At 38.6% G+C, this 21,601-nt stretch overlaps 1 protein-coding gene across 1 annotated transcript in view; it reads left to right on the top strand.

Annotated features, from left to right (window-relative positions):
• The first annotated feature begins 2,137 nt into the window (after positions 1 to 2,137).
• Positions 2,138 to 21,601, top strand: part of LOC134804045 (cold shock domain-containing protein E1) — a 53,236-nt gene continuing 33,772 nt past the window's right edge. The window contains exons 1-6 of the mRNA XM_063776924.1: positions 2,138 to 2,304; positions 2,632 to 3,111; positions 5,219 to 5,451; positions 19,078 to 19,257; positions 19,972 to 20,168; positions 21,230 to 21,437. Coding sequence (XP_063632994.1) covers positions 2,994 to 3,111; positions 5,219 to 5,451; positions 19,078 to 19,257; positions 19,972 to 20,168; positions 21,230 to 21,437 — 936 coding nt within the window. The 5' untranslated portion in view covers positions 2,138 to 2,304; positions 2,632 to 2,993. The remainder of the gene's footprint in view (positions 2,305 to 2,631; positions 3,112 to 5,218; positions 5,452 to 19,077; positions 19,258 to 19,971; positions 20,169 to 21,229; positions 21,438 to 21,601) is intronic.

The following is a 21,601-nucleotide window of genomic DNA, read 5'->3' as shown; positions in this document are numbered from 1 at the left end:
GTTAGCATGATCGAGCATATTTATTACACGGAACAGCGTCACCTAGCTTTCCATTCGAGACCCTATTACTAAGACTCCGCTGTCCGTCTGTCTGTCACCAGGCTGTAACTCATGAACCGTGATAGCTATATATAGGCAGTTGAAATTTTCACAGATGATGTATTTCTGTTGCCGCTATAACAACAAATACTAAAAACAGAATAAAATTAATATTTAAGTAGGGCTCACGTACAACAAAAAAAAATTTTTCGGTTTTTTGCGTAATGGTACGGAACCCTTCGTGCACGAGTCCGACTCGCACTTGGCCGATTTTTTCTTTCTTCCTCGTGTTATCCCGGCATTTTTGCCACGGCTCATCATAAGAGCCTACTGGGGTCCGCTTGACACTAGCTTTCCATTCATATATATAGATGGTCAAGCAAATCTTGTCAGTAGAAAAAGGCGCGAAATTCAAATTTTCTATGGGACGATATCCTTTCGCGCCTACATTTTTCAAATTTGCCGCCTTTTTCTACTGACAAGATCTGCTTGACCCAGTATACCTACCAAATAAATTTTTTGTCTGAATTTGGACATTATTCACATAAGAATCTTGTTTGAGCGGGTTTTTCACTAATCGTTAAATTTTTCAAAAAAACTGGACAAGTGCGAGTCGATCTCGCCCACCGAGGGTTCCATACTTTTTAGTATTTGTTGTTATAGCGGCAACAGTACCTAATATACATAATCTGTGAAATTTTCAACTGTCTAGCTATAACGGTTCATACAGCCTGGTAACAGACATACGGACCGACAGACAGACGGAAAGTAGAGTCTTATCTTAGTAATAGGGTCCCGTTTTTACCTTTCGGGTACGGAACCCTAAAAAATTGGTTTTGTACTAAGTTAGACCATATTTTATGTTTTATTGTGGTTTTATTAAAATGTAAAATGGTTTTAAGAAATTATAACTTAATCCGAACCTCAGTCGGTTAGACCAGAAGGCCTACCGCGAACCACGTTCGACGTGTTGTCTCCCTGTCACCCTTATGTACGAATTTACAAGAGTGACAGAGAGGCAACAAGTCGAACGTGGTTCGCGGTAGGCCCTCAGTTAAGGAATGCAAATCGGTTATTTTTTGTATGGAAATAACCGCGGTTTCGGTTAAAAACCGATTATTTCCATACAAAAAATAACCGATTTGCATTCCCCACCCTCAGTATCCAGTATAATATCAATACAAGTTTGGGTTTGCAATTTTATGGAACTTGGATAGTTTCATACTTAGGCACTCTGGTACGAAGCCAATGTCTGATTCAGGTCAAATAGACACTAAACCAATATAAAATTTAGGTGCAAACTAAAGTTATGTATGACTTTATTTCGTATAACATGGATGTACTCACCTAACATCTTTTAAGCTTGGCGCCACTTAAAAACATATCCGTTTCGATTCAACACAAGTAAAAAAGTCCCGAGTGTATGATGTTAGAAAAACTATTGTGTTATAGTGCCGTTATTTCTACTGGTGCCTATAATGATGTCATTGGTGTCAATATGCATTGTTTACCTGTCAAATCTTAAAGCAACTGTAGAATGGAGTTAGTTTTCTTTTAATATTTAAGATATACGATATAAACACAGAATGATAATAAAACAGTACGAAATCTGTTAAAAATAATTTGAGCAAAAATAAAACGCTGTGTGACAATTGGCCATAGCAATGTTGCCAGTGTGCAAAAATAAAAGGACTATTGCCAACACTAACATCAAGCGTTATTTAATTAATATTTTTATCCAACCTATACTTAGCTTTACTGCCATTGAAAGCTTATTTATTGCAATTAAAAGCTTACTTACCGCGATAATACATACTAAAAATACTAATTAAATATTATTTACACTACTTACACCAATAACATACTATTAAAATTTCCAAAAACATTATTGCTTATTTTAGTAAATTAACAATACTTTTGTCGCTTGTCATATGCACCCGAAAAAATAAACATCACATTAATTTACTCAATATAAAAACTAAAAATATTATTATTATAAAGTAAAATATTGGCCACTAATTTTAATCTTTAGCCATAAATCTCGTGAAAATTAAATCTCTCTGATTGATAGAAATCAACTTCAGACAAAAAAATAAGGACAAAATTTAAAAATCCTCTTATTTTATTTATAATTTTTTACAACTAAAATATTTCTTATGGATGATTTTTATTAAACCACTTTTATATAGTTTGTATGGCCGGAGTGAAGTCGTGAATGTTGACATTCAATATGGCGGTATGTCGTCAGTGCTATGCTGTGTCGTGGTGAGATTTAATAATTTCGTCGTCTTGTATATATCTCCATCTTAGATTAACGTTTCCAAAAAACGCACCTAGTGTGTATTTGTAATCGACCTGCCTTAAATAAAGTTTATAGATAACCGTTTAGCATCGGCCGACGGCGATATAATTTGTGCAGATCTCGGTTTGATCGTGCGGCCGATACCTACCTAGATAGCAATAATAAAATGTAAAACTGAATTTCGACGCTCCGCTTTGTTGCCATTATGCACTAATGAGCCATTTTTGATATTGATTCAACTTATGGAGATACGTAGTAATATTTTTTACTAATACGAATGTCTATTGCAGCTTCTGAGTGTCGGTTTCGGGCAAACGGTATAGCCTATAGATAGAAACAGAATATACGATTACCTTCAACAAGCCGATGTACCACAGAGCTCCGATTCAGCAAGCATTGAAGACATCTGAGGATCTAGTATATCATAATCATAAGTAGATTTATTTTTCAATATTAGTGGTTTTGGTGAAGAAATTGTGACACTTGTGAAAGAGACATGTTGGTGTTCCAATGAACACAAAGACTAATGAAAATGTGATTTGTTTTCAATAAATTGTAACCACTTTTTAAATTACATTATTCTGTGATATATTCGTAAATACAGCGTTTTTCGAGACATATACACAGAAGATACAGCACTAAACAAGGAATAATGTCAAGTAATCCTCAGTGGAAGATGTTCCAGCCGCCAGATTCACACTCATCACCCCTGCAGGATATTCTAGATCTCCAGCATTCTAACATGCAGGCCAAACAGGCCTATCGAAATGGTAAGTTTTGTATTTTATTATCATTATCATTATCACTGTCAGATAATATATATTCTTAATTTTGGCAATTGGCACTATGAGAAAAAAAGTTTGTAAAAATAATCCTTAAATTTTACTTCTGCTGATACTGACAGTTGCTCTCTGAAGTCTGTGGCATATGGACTATATTCCTTTTTCTTTTTAACCTATTATTTTATAGATAATAATGAGGAAGTCCTTAAATATTGATGAGGATTTGATTGTTATTGAGGGTAGATTTTATTGGTACCTAGTATGCCTCTATTTGTGGGTATGTAACTTACTGGTTTTTCGTTTCAATTTATCTGTGATATGAGACAAACTTATAATTCATTAGGCTATATTTTTGGTCTAATATTTTGGAGGTTAGCCCTATGATTGTATGTATACTTCTTCCATATTCCATATCGCAGACAAGACATTCAGCAACTGTTTAAATGTTGCTAAGGGCATTAAAGTTGCGTCATTACTTTTTATGATTAAATGATTATATTTTTCCGCGACCTTTTATACTTACAATGCAAGTCTCTTTATTGCACACCTCACAAAGTTTACGATAAATGTACAGTAACACTTTTATTTTGTGTGTTAATATTTTTTCTGATTATTTGGCAAAAATGCATGTACCTATTTTTTAAGTATGTTAGAATGAGTCAATACATTAGTTATCTAGTCTGCAACCTTGAACTTTCATATGAGTTAACTTTGATGATCAAATAATTCTCAAAATATCAGTTAATCATCTGTTCCTATAAAATCTCATTTGCATTCCATACTAAACCCCTTATTCATAAATGTTTACTAAAGTTGACAAGCCGATAATAATTGTTTGTCCCTTTCCATCATACCAATATTGGAAAGGGACAAACAATTATTATCGGCTTGTCAACTTTAGTAAATGTTTATGAAAGGGGGTTAATGTTTTATAAATTTAACTTAAATTAGAAAGAGTAAACATCCCACAGACTCCATACAGATACATAATTATGTTCTATTAGCCACCATATCTCTGGTCCTTAAAAAATAATATTCAAATAACACTATAAAACTTGAGGTCCTTGGTTTGAAGCAAGAAGATATATCTGTTACATCCCTACTAATGTTATAAATGCGATAGTGACTGTCTGTGTGTCTGTTACCTCTTCACACCTAAACCATTAAACCAATTTTGATGAAATTTGGTATTTGCAGCCCAGCCCATTTATGGTAGGTTCCGAGGGCTTACCCCAATCACCAAAGTTCGCACACTCTAATGTCGCCTTAATTGGAGTAAAAGACGGTGGTAGTTTAGTAGAAAATGTATGTCTCTCTTCAGTCATTCCCTCATTCCTGAGGATTGTGATCACTAGGTTTCACATCCTTGATCAGCTGTCTCCATTGGTCTCGATCCATTGTTGCCCTCCCTGCTTGATGGAATTTGCTCGAGGAAGTGGCTTCTCTAACTTGGTCAGTCCACCTGGTTGGCAATCGACTGCGACCTCTCTTGCCTTCCACTCCACCAATCACAACCAGTTTCTCGAGACTCTCAGCTCCTCTTCGCATTACATGGCCAAAGTATGCCAGCAACCGATGTCGGCAGATGGTGGACAAACGTGTTTTGATGCCCAGTTGGGAAAGAATGAGAAAATGTATAAACTCGTACTAAACACTAATCAATATGTAAACAGGTCCTAAGGCAAGTGTTTAGGCTCGTAGGGGCCTAACACCAAATACCGGTGTCTTTGAGAAAGTTACTAAATTTAAGTTCACAAATGCACCCTTGAAATTACCGGAAATAAAACACGGTGTATAAAATGATATATAATACATAACTTCCGAAAATCTGTTGGTATAAGCCGGGGCTTAGACCTGAGAACTCCGGGTTGTACCTAAGTCTCACACTCTTACCGCTAGGCTACCAGAGTGCGTAGCCAACGTGCAATCGTTTAACGCTCTGTAGCAAACGAAACGTAACAGTCACTGTCACACTAGTGTAGAAGAGTGATAATGAGAGATGACTATGATACGCTACGGAGCGTTAACGATCTTTCATTTCCAAAACTGACAGAGTGACATCCAATAACACTGTTTCTCTTGAATTGATCAACAGGTACGTTTAGCAGCGATTATCCAAGTTCTCCAAGAGATAATTATAACAACGTGGGAAAGACTGGCGGGGGTGGCGGCAATCGCTTCACTCTCGCCAACTATAACATAGACGGGTGCCCGATGGGCGACTCGGTGGGGGTCTACTCCACCAGCTCCAACAACACATCGTCCCAGCAATACGACTCTGCCAACCACCCGCCTATCAGAGAAACTGGGATTATTGAAAAGCTACTGGTAAGTTTCTTATACTTCAAAAACTTAAAGGGCATTCCACCATTGACACTTTTTTGCTGAGATCTTTTAAGGCCTGTGCATATCGGATGTTAGTGCGTAGACGAGCACGTGCGCGTGCGCTAACTGTTGGAGACATGCACGCACACGTCACTCAAGCGGTGTGCACGTGCACGTTTATGCACGCATCGGGAATGCACACTGCACAGGCTTTTAAAGTTCTGATGTTTTTCGTGTGCTAATGAACTCTTAGAATACATTTTTCCATACATCATTCCGAATCCAATGAGGTATCACGTATTCGAACGAGCGAGCGAAGCGAACGAAGTTCTTACATTCGACTTGGGACACGCGGCTGGCTAGGGGCACGTCCCGGAATTTCGATGTTTTTAAGCTGAACTATCAGAGGATAGTTTGATACTCAAGAACTTAAGTAAATTTGTTCTAATTTAAATGAAATTGGGTAAACGTGTAGTTCAGAGCATTATATTTTAGTCATTAAATTATGAGCAGGCTCGATCAAGGGGTTATTGAGCTAGAAGAGCTTAGAAGGCTCAAAAGCTATTTGTGAGGGGTCTTGCTATTCTGGTCATCTTTTTGCAAGAAAGTATGGTCGAGTTTGGTATCAAATGAAAGTGCTCGGTTTGCACTTTTATAATATCGTTTTTAAATTTACCATTTTGAAATAATTAGCAAGATAAAAATAAACATAATATAATGATAATATAGGTATTTGACATTTGACAGGAAATATTTCGGCCTACCACAGATACAGTATCAGTTAAGGGCTCCACAGACCTTGTAATTTTTGCACGCGATTTTTGATCCATTGCCGCCTCGGAGTAATTAACAATGGAGCCGCCATTAACAGGCGTTCCCCTCTGTCGAAAATAGGCGGCCAATGGTCAACCACATGTCAACCATATGTATGGACTGACGTTTATCTGACATGACGTACATACATTTGATGTGCCCCTCCCCCGCAAAAAACGGCAGACTATTTTGTACCGAAAATTTTAGACATGGCGTCTCCGTTGGTTATATCCTCTAAGATTGCCGCCTATAGTGGGACATAAAATAGTAGAAATTAAATAAAACGGAACTCTAAAATTTCCATACTATAGTCGGTCAAACAAGTTTGTCAGTAGAAAAAGGTGCGATATTCAAATTTTCTATGGGACGATAACCCTTCGCGCATTTTTTAGCCGCTTTTTTCTACTGACGGAAATGGCTTGACAGACTATAAATTGTAAGCATTTTAAGTCAAAAAATGTGACAGCTACGTAGAAAGTGGCGCCCTCATTTATTAACCGACTTCCAAATCTCAAAAGGAGGAGATTCGATGTGATTTTTTTAAATCTTAGTTACGCCATATCTCCGTCATTGCTGGACCGATTTTGATTTTTTTTGAATGTATGTATAGGTATGCATACAGATTGGTCCCGTTTTTGTCAAAACCCAGTTCTGATGATGGGATCTATGAGGAATCGAGAGAACTCCTCAAATCTTAAAGGCATACATATAGTGATATATGTCTTTTATCAACAAATCAAGCATATACATTAAAAAAAGTGACATTTGATGAAGTGGAACTGCTGATGATGATCAGAACGGAACTCTTCAACGAAGCATAGTTCACCTTTGGCGATTTGTCCTCTTCGTTATGTTGGTTAAGCAAGTTAAGTTTTTAAGCCACATTTTTGTCAAACTCGAGTTCTGATGATGGGATCCACGAAGAATCGAGGGAACTCCTCAAATCTTAAAGGCATGCGTATAGAGATTTTTGTATTTTCTTCAGAAAATCAAGAATTTACATTAATAACTGTCGCATTTGATGAAGTGGAACTGCTGATGATGATCAGAACAGAACTCTTCAATGACTACACGTTTGGCGATTTCGAATTTCGATTTTGACGGAGCTGGCCCTGGGGCCACTCGGACCTTGACCCGGAAAACCACTGGTACCTAAGCTAAATAAACCACTATGATTACCTACCATAAAATGTAGGTATAAAGTATAATGATGCCAAACTTACTAGCCCCTCCCGCTCAAACCTCCGTACACCACACCGCACGCGCCGTTAAGTGGGTTAGGTTAGGTTTGAATTGCGATCCTCACAGAACCGAAAAGAAGTGGTTTTGGTTAGGTTCGAACTGCAATCCTCACAGAACCGAACTGCTATCAGAGAAGTGGGTTCGTGAGCCTAAAACTGCGACCCTTAGAGAAACGAAATGCTACCTACTAGAAAAATGGGTGGTTTTACCTCCTTTTGTACATAGTGCACCATCTATGTACAATAATCTTTCACCGGCCCCCATACACCGGCTCTAGGTACATAATTTTTGGCAAACCGCGAGTTCTCAGTTCGGGGCGAGCTTCTAGTTTTAGGAGTAGTATCTCTATTTTTCACCGTTTTCAGTTCGTCGAGTAGACTAATTTTCCGAGATAATAACATATGCGGTGTGTACAAATTTCCGCAAAGTATCCCAAAAATTTAGTTTCATATCGGTGATTCAGTTAAATTTTAGTTTGGATTAGATTAAGGTAATCATACAAACAGGTGCGTGTGCAGCAAAACAACGCCTGAAGAGCTACGTCGTAACCCGTAGCGTAGCAGGTTAAGGTCGCTGCGTTCGAAACGTTATAGATTTTTACACTCGCCATCAGATGTATCGGAGCGGTCAAGGTGTTCACAAATATAGGTACAAAGCCTCTATTCACATCAGCATCACATCATATCAGCATAAGGTGTGCACGGTGCGCGAAAAAAAAAGCGATGTTTATTATTAAATCTTATTATATTAAATAGGCTTGATATTAGACATGATATAGAAATAAGAATAGAATAGAAATAATTTTATTCGTATATCGAATCTCTTTAAAGTAGCAGGAGATCTAAGGTCCCGTTTTCTAAGGGGACCTTGCATTTTGGAGACAAAGCAAACCGCTTGGAACAGGTGTTCCTGGGGGTGACCTGAGCTGATTAAGCCCGGTTGCCAAGAGGTTCCCCCCAGTAGGTGGGCAGGGGAGGGGGGGTAAAAGTGCCTCCGGCGCGCCTCACTCTAAGCTTTATATCTGCATACATCTCGTAACTATATCAAGTTTGGTGTCATTTTCGTATAATTCGAGGATGAAGAATTCATTTCTGTGACTAAATTTTCACTCACCCATACAAAAAATTCGAAAAATTCAAAATTCAAAAAAAATCTTTAGATTTTTTTTTTCGAAAATCCTCTACAAAATGTATACTATGAGGATTTGCTCTAGAAAAAAAATACCTGTGAATAGCCCAGTTCTCCTACTATACAGAATAGTAAACTTGACAAACATTTTTTTTCATAACTCTGTTAAAAAAATGTTTTGTGTCGCGCGGCGTACTTGCATTGTAAGAGTGGTATGCAACGTTTAGGATTTTTAATTATGTTTAGATGATTTCTGATAAGTTGTTATTCTTCTGGTGGTAGATTACATTAATAAATTACTTCTGGACGTGATATACAGTGTGTTTTTTTTAAGTGGGACAGTATGGGGAAATCCTAAAGTATAAGAGATACAGGGAAACTGTCTTAGGAAACATTAGGTTATAGTCAAAATTTAGTCAAAATTTAGGTCAAGTGTGAGTTGTCCCTAAAAATGATTAATTTTGATGAAATTTTTTTTTGACGCACATCTACTCAGTTTCATGAGGGGATCATTTTATTGTATGGGAAGAAAAAAATCGGGACAGCAGAAGTTAGGTAAATTTAATAAAATAATTTTACATTAAAGTAAATGTTCAAAGTGGCCTCCCTCTTGTCGAATGCAGGCACGAGCGCGTTTCAGAACACCTCTGGTAGCTTTAGACAAGGCGTTGTGATGTATGTTGTTCAAATGATAATGCACTGCGTCTTTTAACTCTTGTACCGAGTTGTAAGTATCTGCATAAATTCGACCTTTAAGGTACCCCCAAATGAAAAAATCCAACGGTGTTAAATCGGGTGAACGTGGTGGCCATTTAATAGGGCCATTTGTGCCCATCCAGCGATCAAGAAAATGTTCATTTAAAAACTGTTTCGTAGCGATACTATTGTGGGCAGGGGCGCCGTCTTGTTGGTAGATGATATTATTCAAATTATTTAATGGAATTGCCATATCTACTAAATCCACAGCCATGTTTAATATTTCCTGATATTTTTGACTATTCAATGTTCCATGGTAAATTTTAATGGCAAAGATTTTATTATCTAATATTGCACACCAACAATTAAAGGAAAAGCGGACCTGGTTATGGGTTGCCGTAGTTCGGAAGGGGTTTGTACGTGCCCAAAAATGATTATTTTTTCTATTGTACATGCCATTGTTTGAAAAATTGCATTCATCTGTCCAAATAATCCGGCTTGGAAAAGACGGGTTTCTAATCGAGCATGCTACAAACCACTGGCAAAATGCTAATCTCCGGTCAGTGTCTCCTGGAAGCAATGCTTGTACAAGATGACCTTCTATGTAACACTTGTACTTGTAAGCCTTCAATACCTTTCGTACTGTAGATTTATGCACACCGATAGTGTTAGCAGCTTCCCTCAATGAGGCTTTTGGGTAGGCTTCAAAATATCCTAAGATTGCGATAGTTGTAAATTCATTTATTACTGTGGCTCGTCTCTTCCGTTTTAATTTAAAACAGCCTCCCTTTCTTAAATTTTTCACCAGTTTGTCAAAAATTTTGCGGTCCGGTTGATCGCGGTCCGGATAACGTTCCCGATACCACTGTAACGCATTCACAGAGCTACGATAATTTACAAAATACGCTTCAATTAAATCTACTTTATGCGAGTTTGGTAATTCCATGACGAAAACTTAACATAATGTTAACTTTAAACAATGAAATATCAAGTAAAATACTGTTTGTTTCAAGAAGTTCCAAATTTAAAATTTGTTTTTTTTTTAAATTAGATTTGTAAGGTAAGGCTCGCGTAAGAATATCTTAAAGTATTTTAATCCTTTTTAAACCAAATAAAGTGTTCCAAATTCAAATGTAAAACTGGAATAGGCAATATTTTTTAAATAAAGACCTTGCAGTGGGCAGTGGTTTTCAATTTACACGGGTTGTAAAAATGAAAACGATTTTCTTAAATTTGACTAACTTCTGCTGTCCCGATTTTTTTCTTCCCATACAATAAAATGATCCCTTCATGAAACTGAGTAGATGTGCGTCAAAAAAAAATTTCATCAAAATTAATCATTTTTAGGGACAACTCACACTTGACCAAAATTTTGACTATACCATTTTTTTTTCACAAAAAAGTACCTAATGTTTCCTAAGACAGTTTCCCTGTATCTCTTATACTTTGGGATTTCCCCATACTGTCCCACTTAAAAAAACACACTGTATATACAAATATAAATGAAATATATAAATAAAGATGTTGGGAAAACTTTCGCTAATAGAGTTAAGTATTATAAATGTGATAAAATTAACATAGGAGATGTTTGACAAAAAATGCGGGTTAAAATAAGATATTATATTGTTCGTAATTGCCATTACATGCCCATGGGACTGTGCATTTTAGGTTTTTTTTAACGCAGTTGCACCTCCCTGCGCATTTTGTTTTGCAGCGGCAACGAATAAGCTCTAAACAAGCAGCAGCCGCCGCAGGTAGGCTTGTCCATATGGGCTCCCAATAACCTTGTTGTTTGGACCAGCCCCAGTCAGCAGGGCATGGTGGCTGTTGCTGAGGGGCTATAATCTGTCCCCAAACATAGACCAAATCGCGCCGTGCGCCAAAAACCGCCGTGTCGCCGAAATAATTTTCAACCAGGTTGACAAGGTGCAGAAAACCCTAGAGGCAAAGCAAACCGCTCTATGTGCGTTCCTTGATGTTGAAGGTGCTTTCGACAATACGCCCACAGAGACCATACTCAATGGTATGAAATCAAAGGGAGTAGACGAAACCACCAGATGGGTACATAGCATGCTCTCAAACAGAGTAGCCACTCTGACCATCAATACTATATATAGAGCATGAATATTATACCACTAAAGGGTGCCTACAAGGAGGCGTTTTATCCCCACTATTATGGACCCTAGCAGTGGACCAACTTCTTGCAATCATGTCAGGCCAAGACTTTGATACAGAAGGATATGCCGACGCCCTTGTAGTCATCGTCAAAGGCCCTTGCCTCAACACAATATCCAATAGGGTGCTTCAAAAAACATTTTTTTTTATTTTCCTACGGGGCACCCCCTTATTTTGTTACACTTATTATGCTGATAAAATACACCAAGTTTCGTAATTTTATCTCAACTACAAGGGGGTGCTACAACACTTTGAAATTTTTCAAAGTTGTATGAAATCCAAAAAAAAAAAGTATTTATTATTCAGAATTTTATTTAAGTATCTGGTTTCACACTATTTGCACATGTGATTTATAAGTTTTTAAGTAGAAAAACATTTTTATTTCTATTTTTTATAATTTTTCACCTGAGAAACATTATACAAAAAGTGAAAATGGCCATGTGGTCATGCTGTCGAATGGCAGGAGCAAGATGGGGGGCTTAAGATCCAAATTGCTATGTGGTTATACACAGCGGCCTCCGCAACTGGTGTAACAAAACCAGCCAAAAGACAGCAATAGACACTCTAAACAGCCTGCAACGCACGGCTTGTTTAACAGTAACAGGCGCCTACTCTTCGACACCGGGAGCGGCCCTAGATGCACTGCTGGACATCATACCACTCCACTTGCAGGTGCAAAAGGAGGCCAAGCAGTGCGTCTACAGAATATGCACGCTAAACAGGCCAAAATGGCACTCTCAGGCATTAACCAATCTAAAGGCCTGGGTTTTTGCGAATAGAGCCCTTAGCATGCCCACTGATGACGCTCACACCGAATGTCATCTCACCAAACTGTACACAGTAGAAATACCTCCTAGAGACAAATGGATCAACAACCAAATGTACGTCGAAGAGGGAAGCCACATCTGGTATACAGATGCTTCCAAGAAAGGCAATGATGTAGGATGTGGGATCTATGGTGAGAGATCTAAGCTCAGAGCTAGCGTCAGCATGGGCACATTGGCCTCAATCTTCCAAGCAGAAGTCTTCGCCGTCAACAAATGTGCGGAGATCAACCTGGATAGAAACCTAAGACACCAGCTTATCTACATCAACTCAGACAGCCAGGCTGCTCCGCTGGCACTAGAATCCCTTGAGTCAAACTCAAAACTAGTCCAGAACTGTAAAACAAACCTAAATGCACTGGTTTACTCCAACAAAGTTACACTTAGATGGGTACCAGGGCACTCCGACATTAACGGAAACGAAGAAGCGGACGAACTTGCTAGAAAGGGCGCAGACACACCCCTGGTCGGCCCAGAACCCTTCTGTAGAAGCACAAAACGAGATGCATATTCTCTGCTCAGCAACTTAGAAAAAACGAGAGCAATCGATTGGTGGAAGTTCGTTAAAGGACAAGAACACTCGAAAGCTCTGATCAAAGGGTTCAACAGCAAAACTGCTAAGGAGCTTTTAAGACTCAAAAGGCACAAAACCTGCGCGGTGACCAGAATACTGACTGGACACTGCAAGTTGAACAAACATATATGTTTCAAATTGGCAAGAAACAAGATGCGACATGCAGGCTCTGTCAGGAATCAGAGGAGACTGCAATGCACATTCTCTGTTCTTGTGGACTACTAATGTCAAAAAGAAGTACCTACCTAGGGCGACACGTAGTGCAACCCTATGAGGTACAAAACATTACGGCCCAAAGAATCTGGAACTTTCTGGATGCAACGGGCATTAGTAATGAACTTAAAGGGCCGTCACAATAGATCAATGCTGGTCAATGCGACACTCAAAGGCCCACAACACCACAATAATAATAATAATGTCCCGCGGGGCAGCTTGTGGCGAGCTGACAGTGAGTGACGACACCGCGGACCTTTATTCCAGATGGCCCTGTCATCTGGCCCTCGCCTCTGTGCTTGCCTTGATTGGCCGGCCAGAATGGAGTCGCAAGAGCGGGACCTATGCTCCAGGTTCGAAGTGTAAAATGTCATAACGCCGGCGGCCTGCTGAACGGATTACCGGGATCTGGCTACCGCAGACTCACCTCTCGACAACCTCACAGCCACTCCAAAGTGTTGCCCTGTTGTCGCACTGTGCGTGCGGCCATTGCGGGGCCCACTCAATGAGTTGGCGAGTCACCACCTGTCATTTACAATTTTGAGACTGATTGTCACGGCAGGTGTCCGCTAGTCTCTCCCATAGCCCATTATCCAGTCCATCCAACTTTCAAATCTATAGCCCATGACCTTAGTTCCCATCGCAGCACAAAAGTGCTGCACTGTAATAGTCTTTGCACCTGGCGGGGACCATCTCTGGATGTATCACATTGTGCGTTCGGGGATAGTATCCACCACATGTATCCCTTGCTTTTAGATTAACGTGCCTTAAAGGGCCTCTGCGCTGTTGGCTTCGTCCCCACGTATGCCTCCCAAAGGTCCGGGACCCCATGGTCCCGAGATATGGAAAAGACATGCAAATAATAATGTTAATTTTATCACATTTATAATACTTAACTCTGTTGGCGAAAGTTTTCCCAACATCTTTATTTGTATATTTAATTTATATTTGTATATATATCACTTCCAGAAGTAATTTATTAATGTAATCTACAACCAGAAGAATAACAACTTATCAGAAATCATCTAAACATACTTAAAAATCCTAAACGCTGCATACCGCTCTTACAATGCAGGTACGCCGCGCGACACAAAACATTTTTTTTTAACAGAGTTATGAAAAAAAATGTTTGACAAGTTTACTATTCTGTATAGTAGGATAACTGGGCTATTCACAGGTATTTTTTTTCTAGAGCAAATCCTCATAGTTAAAATTTTTTAGAAAATTTACGAAAAAAAAATTAAAAGTTTTTTTTTTAATTTTGAATCTCTCGATTTTTTTGTATGGGTGAGTGAAAATTTAGTCACAGAACTGAATTCTTCATCCTCGAATTACACGAAAAAGACACCAAACTTGATATAGTTGCGAGATGTATGCAGATATAAAGCTTAGAGTGAGGCGCGCCGGAGGCCACTTTTACCCCCCCTCCCCTGCCCACCTGCTGGGGGGAACCTCTTAGCAACCGGGCTTAATCAGCTCAGATCACCCCCAGGAACACCTGTTCCAAGCGGTTTGCTTTGTCTCCAAAATGCAAGGTGGTGGACCTTAGATCTCCTGCTAAAGTAGTAGAATATGTATCGTAATAGACAATATCCATATATCCGACTTAGCACTGCACAGGTTTGATTATCAGTCTTTAAAGTGCATTTAGATATTTTTGACCACATTCGCCACGCCGATACATCTGATTGCCAGTGGCGGATTTGCAGTCTGCCGCCCTAGGCCCCAGGCCCTATAGCCGCCCCTTTCTCAGCACCCATCATAATGAGTGATAATGACTACATTTGGAGTTATTTCTTGTTATCATAACGAATTTTTTGTCACAATTTGCCACCCCTAAATATCTTGCCGCCCTAGGCTCGGGCCTACTGGGCCTTAGGGCAAATCCGCCACTACTGATTGAGTCTGAACCATCCGGGACACAAGGAATGTGTGCTTTTTATAGTACTCACAGTACTTTTGTGGTGGAGCGGGGTACAATATTCCTGGCCCTGACTGACCAGACCACACTGCACACGCCAACAATAAAAACTCATTTGGACGGCGAGAACTCGCATGCGAGTTTCGTTACATAGTGTTGTTGTACCTCAGTAGTGTGCAATATAACGAAACACACAACCGACTTCTCGCACCATCCATCCATCCCAGCTTTGATTTGATGTCTTCAACGTGCCAAGCCCTCGTTAACATCGTCAATGTCTCCAATTACCTAGATGTTATCCATTTATTTCGACAAAAGCTTCATTACACGGAAACGTCATATGTCCGATTGTACGTCGCTCCCGTGCATGTTGCATTTGGTGTAATTCCAGTAACCGTGTATACATCTATTATTCGGAGAATTCGGAGAAATTGGTGTGAGTTCACTCCGTCATAGAGAAATATTAAGCTCTTTTATCTGTGATGCGCCGTCGAATTGTTATTCGAAATTTCATTTGATAAGGTTTCCATTAGGGCGTAAAAACTTAATTGGATAGCGCGTGGAGGTAAAAAAAAGGCGTATCTTCATCAAGATACGCCTACAGTCGAGTACAGTCAGCAGCAGAAGTTGCTAAGCGGGCGAGGTGTTCAAATTTACCTTGACACGGTCTTTCTCTTAACAATAAAGTCGCGTCAAGTTTATTTTGAACATCTTGCCCGTTTAGCAACTTCTGCTGCTGACTGTACTGTTGTTCGCCTTTTTATTAAAGAAGATTTTGTGGCCATTCCCGGTTACTAGACGATAGAGATTAACCATACTGTACAGCAGCCATCAGATACGAGTATATCGGAGTGGCCAAGGTGATCACAATATCTGAACACGCTCTATCGCCTTGACAATAAAGGCGTCTTTAGATAATTATTTGTGAACACCTTTGCCACTTGATATATCTGTTGGCGACTGTACCTACGCTCACATCTAATTTACGTAATATTTTTGAAGCATCTGTAGGACTAGCTTAGATTATTTTAGATGTGTTTGTAAGCGGTCTAGAGAGGGGCGCGCATTTATTAAATTGAAAGCCTTAAAACATTACTTATTTTTGCTTCATTTATTTATTTTCACATGTTAGAAGTTGACAGTTTTGCTCATTTAAATATTAATTATTTGTTAGCAACCTAGTTAGTAGTTACCAAACAATGTTTCATTCAGTCCTTTATTAATCGATAATTATAATTAGCTACTACATTATATAATATATTACGACAATCCTGATCCAATGTACAGTCAACTGTAAAAATATGGGTGTAGACAACTTACTCAAAAATACGTCCCATGTAGTTCTTAATTCACTGACATAAGAGTTATGGGACATATTTTTGAGATGATTTGTACACCCATATTTTTACAGTTGGTCAGTTACGCCCTGATTATAAACTACTCAATATAATGAATATTGGTTTGCACAAGGGTTTACCTGCAGCTAGGGTATTAACTTAAAAGGGGCCCACTGATTACCAGTCCGCTGGACCGGACGATATCAGTCTGTCAGTTAAACGCAAAACGTGACAGTTCCAAACAACTGACAGGCTGATATCGTCCGGTCCAGCGGACTGCAAACTGGTAATCAGTGGGCCCCTTAATGTCTTGCATAATGTGTAAACTGGTCATTTTGTGGAAATTCTATACAATACTACAGCCTTTTCATTGTTCTTTATAGCGATTAGGATTGATTACTCAAATAAATTTCCATAATTTACAGAATTAAAGCATAAAAATATCAAAACTAGTCTGATTTTTAGGGGTTACTGGTCGGTTTGCATTTCAGGTCCATCAAAAAAGAAGCCATTTATTTGTCGTTGTGTATTAATGTTATCAGTCGCATTTATACATAACTGAATACGTTTCTTTTAACAATACTTGTTATTTCTTTAAGGCCTTCGCTGAGGCAATTACAGTAACTCGGAATCAAGCATACATTGCATGGGGTCTTTCGATCTCATACCCCAGTGAACACGGCTCAGAGCTCAGAGCTTTACTGTCACAGTCTACATATACTGTCGTTCGACGAGGGGTGATGGGGTCGCGCACCCGAGTTGCATACATCGCAGTCATCGCCATTGTTAGTAGCTCGGTATACTGTTACTTTTTACACTGTGTCATTGTGGTTAGTTAAAAGATTCACTGCGGGATGGGGTCGAAAGACCCCATCCAAAGTATGATAAATACATATACGAGTTGCTCCAATTTCCGCAGCAAAGGTGTTAAGCTACGGCTAACTAGATGGAACAAAAATGAGTTTTAAGTAAATAACAAATAAGATTCCTTACTTGTTCAAGTGCATGTCCATATACCTATTTACTTCGCGACCGGGGTTACCTACTAAACGCGCTATCTCTTATCTCAAACGTAGCATCGTGACCTCGCTTATCAAGTTATCACCGCACATTTAGCGATTTGTTTTCAAACATTAAACAGTAGCTCTGTATCGAACAATGCTTGTGTTTCTAAAGGGGCCCACAGATTACCAGTTCGCCGGACGATATCAGCCTGTCAGTTAACCGTAGGGTTTCTGGTTTCTCGACCTTTTTTATTTCTCGAGGCACGAGAATTCTTGACCAGAGGGGCTACCGCGAAAACCGATATTCGCAAATTGCGGGGATCTTTCTCTTTTACTCCAATGAAGGCGTAATAAGAGTGACAGAGAAAAATGCCCGCAATTTGCGAACTTCGATTTTCGCGGTTACAGCCCTGGATTTCTTGAGTTTCTCGAGTATCTCGAGAAATTTTAAAACTTTAGAAAAACACCATGTTAATTTAATTTTTTTGCTTTATCACAAATCAGACTCATAGGAGTCGTAGGTGAAATCAATAATTCAAACAAATAATAAATTTTTAGTTACCATAAATTGCACTTAATAATAAAACGTTCAACAAAAAAACTAGGTGCAGCATTCGCACGCGCCAACGGTACATTCTATAGTGTATTTCTTTAGGTATTTCACAAAATGTAAAAAGAACCACAATATGTTATTTTATTAGGCAAGAATATTAATATTGTATTATTATGATTATTCTTGTTTAACCGAATCTTGTTTAAGAATATTAAAGTCAATTAATTTAAATCGATGTGACAAACTTACAGTTTTACTACGTAATATTAATACTTACTCAATGTAACAATGAAGCTGCTAAAATTGTGCAATTTTGCATATAGGAATATATTATTATCAGGATGATTTGATTTATCAATAGTAATTTAGATATATAATATTTTTTTAATTTCAACACATGAAAATCGGTTGAAGCTAGAACGATAGGGGAGGGATCAAGGCAGTTTCTTATTTGGTTGGTTCACTAATAAATGTACCTGAAAATGTAAAATAAAACCTTCTTTACGTTATTTTGGCTACCTAAAGAAATACACTATAGATATAAACTCAAAGAAATACACTATAGATATAAACACAAAGAAATACACAGTTTTTTTCCCGTTTCGACGAAGGACAAATTTCTCGAGATTTCTCGCCTCGAGAATTCTCGAGCAGCAGAAACCCTAGTTAATCGCAAAAGGTGACAGTACCGTCCGAGTAACTGACAGGCTGATATCGTCCGGCGAACTGGTAATCTGTGGGTCGCTTAACTAAACCTTACCCTACTTACCCTTAACCAGTACCTTAGACTAAACCGCACATTTTAAAAACGGAGATATTTAAAAGCATTTTTAGGGTTTCATAGCCAAAATGGCACAAATGAAACTCTTGTAGTTTTTTTACAGATGTAACCAATCACTCGTCGTAAAGTTTACGGAACAGTCATCATTCATTTGATATCAAACTAAAACCATACCTTCTTGCAATACCAAGTACCAATCACACAGAGAAAACAAATATAGTCATCCCTTTTTGAAATGTATTGAATACACTGAAATTGGAATGTTACGGCTTTCTACGTATTTAGGAAGCGTTATAAAAACCTTGTGAATTGCAAACATCTGTTTATGTTTGTGTGAATTCGTATTGATTCTTATTTTCCTGTTTTAGCATTCCTACGGATTCATACAGTGTTGTGAGAGGCAGGCACGCCTGTTCTTTCATTTTAGCCAGTTTAGTGGAAACATTGAGCATCTCAAGATCGGGGATCCCGTGGAGTTTGAGATGACTTACGATCGACGAACGGGCAAGCCTATTGCTTCCACAGTCACCAAAATAGCACCTGAAGTGGTAAGTTCATACAAGTCTTGTTTACTATCATACTCACTGCTTTTTCTGATCAATTGATCATGTAGGAATTTCGAGTTATTTTTCAAGATTTGTTTTATTTTTGGACTCCCTTTTATTAACAAGTGCAATGTTAAGGCTTATCTAATACCTTTAAACGAGCAATTCTTGTTTATATACATATTTCGGGGATCTCGGAAACGGCTCTAACGATTTCGATGAAATTTGCCACTTAGGGGTTTTCGGGGGCGATAAATCGATCTAGCTAGGTCTTATCTCGGGAAAAACGCGCATTTTTGAGTTCTTATATGTTTTCCGAGCAAAGCTCGGTCTCCCAGATATTACTAGAGTTATGATGAATCGTTATTTACTGAACAATACCACAGTTAATAAAAATAAAAACAACAAAGCGCATCGCGTTATTGTTTTCATTTAACTTAATCGGCTTAACACATACATGCGCAAGTTAACATTTTCATTCTCGTTCATTTGATATTTTCCGTAAAATTAGTAGGTATTTAAAAACTTATATGTATATGATTTAATCTGCCCTAATTTTTCGAATTAAGCTTTTCGAATCGTACTGTAGGCCTTTTTCCTCTATCGATAAAAGTAAAACATGAAAATCCGACGTATATGTTGCCGTTGTTCGTACCGAAGCGCTAAAAAATCAACAAAACCAAACTAAAGTCAATACCGTTGTATTTGTTTGCGAAGGTATTGAGCGAAGCGCGAGTAACGGGTACCGTGACCACCGAAGTGAAGGGCGAGGGCTCCGGCGACAATACGGGCAGGATATCGTACGAGAACCGCGGCGAGTGCTTCTTCCTGCCCTATACGAAGGATGACGTCGAAGGCAACGTCACGCTGCACACCGGCGACGCTGTCAGTTTTCAAATCGCTACCAATCAGAGGCGAGTATCGATGATATCTTTTACAGCGTTTTTGAATACTCTCCCTTTTATGTAAGGTGTTTTTGTTAATCACAAAATTTACTTTATAACGGGTGAACCAAAATATGTTATTCCAGCGCTTTTTAGTTATTAGTAGATTTTATCTTCTTCTAACAGGGTTTACAATTGAACAGTTTTTTTAGGTGGAGCTACATGTCCTGCGCGTCTTGTAGCAGTAATTTCCGTCATCCCCTAAAGATCGAAGTCGTAGACGCATACGCATAACATAGTATTTCGTGCCATCACATCATGATCACTGATATAGATTTTACTGTCATGTCGAGGTGATTAAAGGCATATTTATATACTAAATAATGGCTATTCGATTTTGCAACGAGTGTTTAATTCAATTTGTCACCACGCATCTATATAAAATTTAAAATTTTACTATTTCAAATCCATTTTCCCACAATATGGCGTTTCATATTAGAGTCGGGTTACATGCAGCTCCCACTAGGCTTCGTTTGAAGAATATCGGGTGATAACCTGACTCGGAACTTGTGGTGAGGCGTTTTATACAGTTAGATTTCCTTTAGTTTACCTTTTTGAAGTCATTTGGATTTTCACTACATATTTTAATAGTCATGTGATGCCAGTTTTTAGAGTAAGCAATTCCCTTTAAGTGGAAAATAGGAAATAGGTACAAAATATTTTGTAAAGCGGTATTGTTATGTAATAAAGCAAAAAAAAAGTTAATTCCTAAAATATTATTTCTATCGTGCAAAGCAGGAAGTTAACGCGTAAAAATTACCACTTTCTGCCCTTATCCTTATAAAAGAAATACTTTTACAGTAAATATGTGTATCGTAAAACCCATATATGCAGTCTTATGGGCTACGGCGTAGCACTCATAGCACACATGTGTACATAGAGTTAAAATTCCTTATAGTCAGCAAAAGTAAATCGGGTGAAAATGATCTGCTTACGCTCTTATTTCTTTAGTAATAAAGTTCAGAGTCGAACACCGGGCTTGAGTATTCCTTGTGACTTTATTGTTTGCTGAATATACCCTCCGCCTACAGGGGCACCCTAGGCGCATGCCATGTGCGCTTCGAGAACCCCGTGCACCCGGTGAAGTACCACGGCGTGGTGTGCTCCATGAAGGACAACTTCGGGTTCATCGAGCGCGCCGACGTGGTCAAGGAGATCTTCTTCCACTACTCGGAGACTAAGACCAAAGAGGAGCTCGCGCTGGGCGACGACGTTGAGTTCATCATTCAGACTAGAAATGTAAGTGCTATTTTGTTTTTAATGTTGTTCAATTTCAGGTTTCCTACTGGAATGTTTAATAGGTATTGATCCATGGAACCAATTCACAACATGTCGTATACAAGTACCGGTCAAAAGTTTAACTTCACGCTGTGTTTTCGGTACAAATGTGTACTTTAGTGCGA

Source organism: Cydia splendana, chromosome Z, assembly GCF_910591565.1.
Source record: "Cydia splendana chromosome Z, ilCydSple1.2, whole genome shotgun sequence".
Taxonomy (NCBI): domain Eukaryota; kingdom Metazoa; phylum Arthropoda; class Insecta; order Lepidoptera; family Tortricidae; genus Cydia; species Cydia splendana.
Note: the sequence above shows the minus strand (reverse complement) of the source record. Positions and strands in the feature narration are given on the sequence as shown.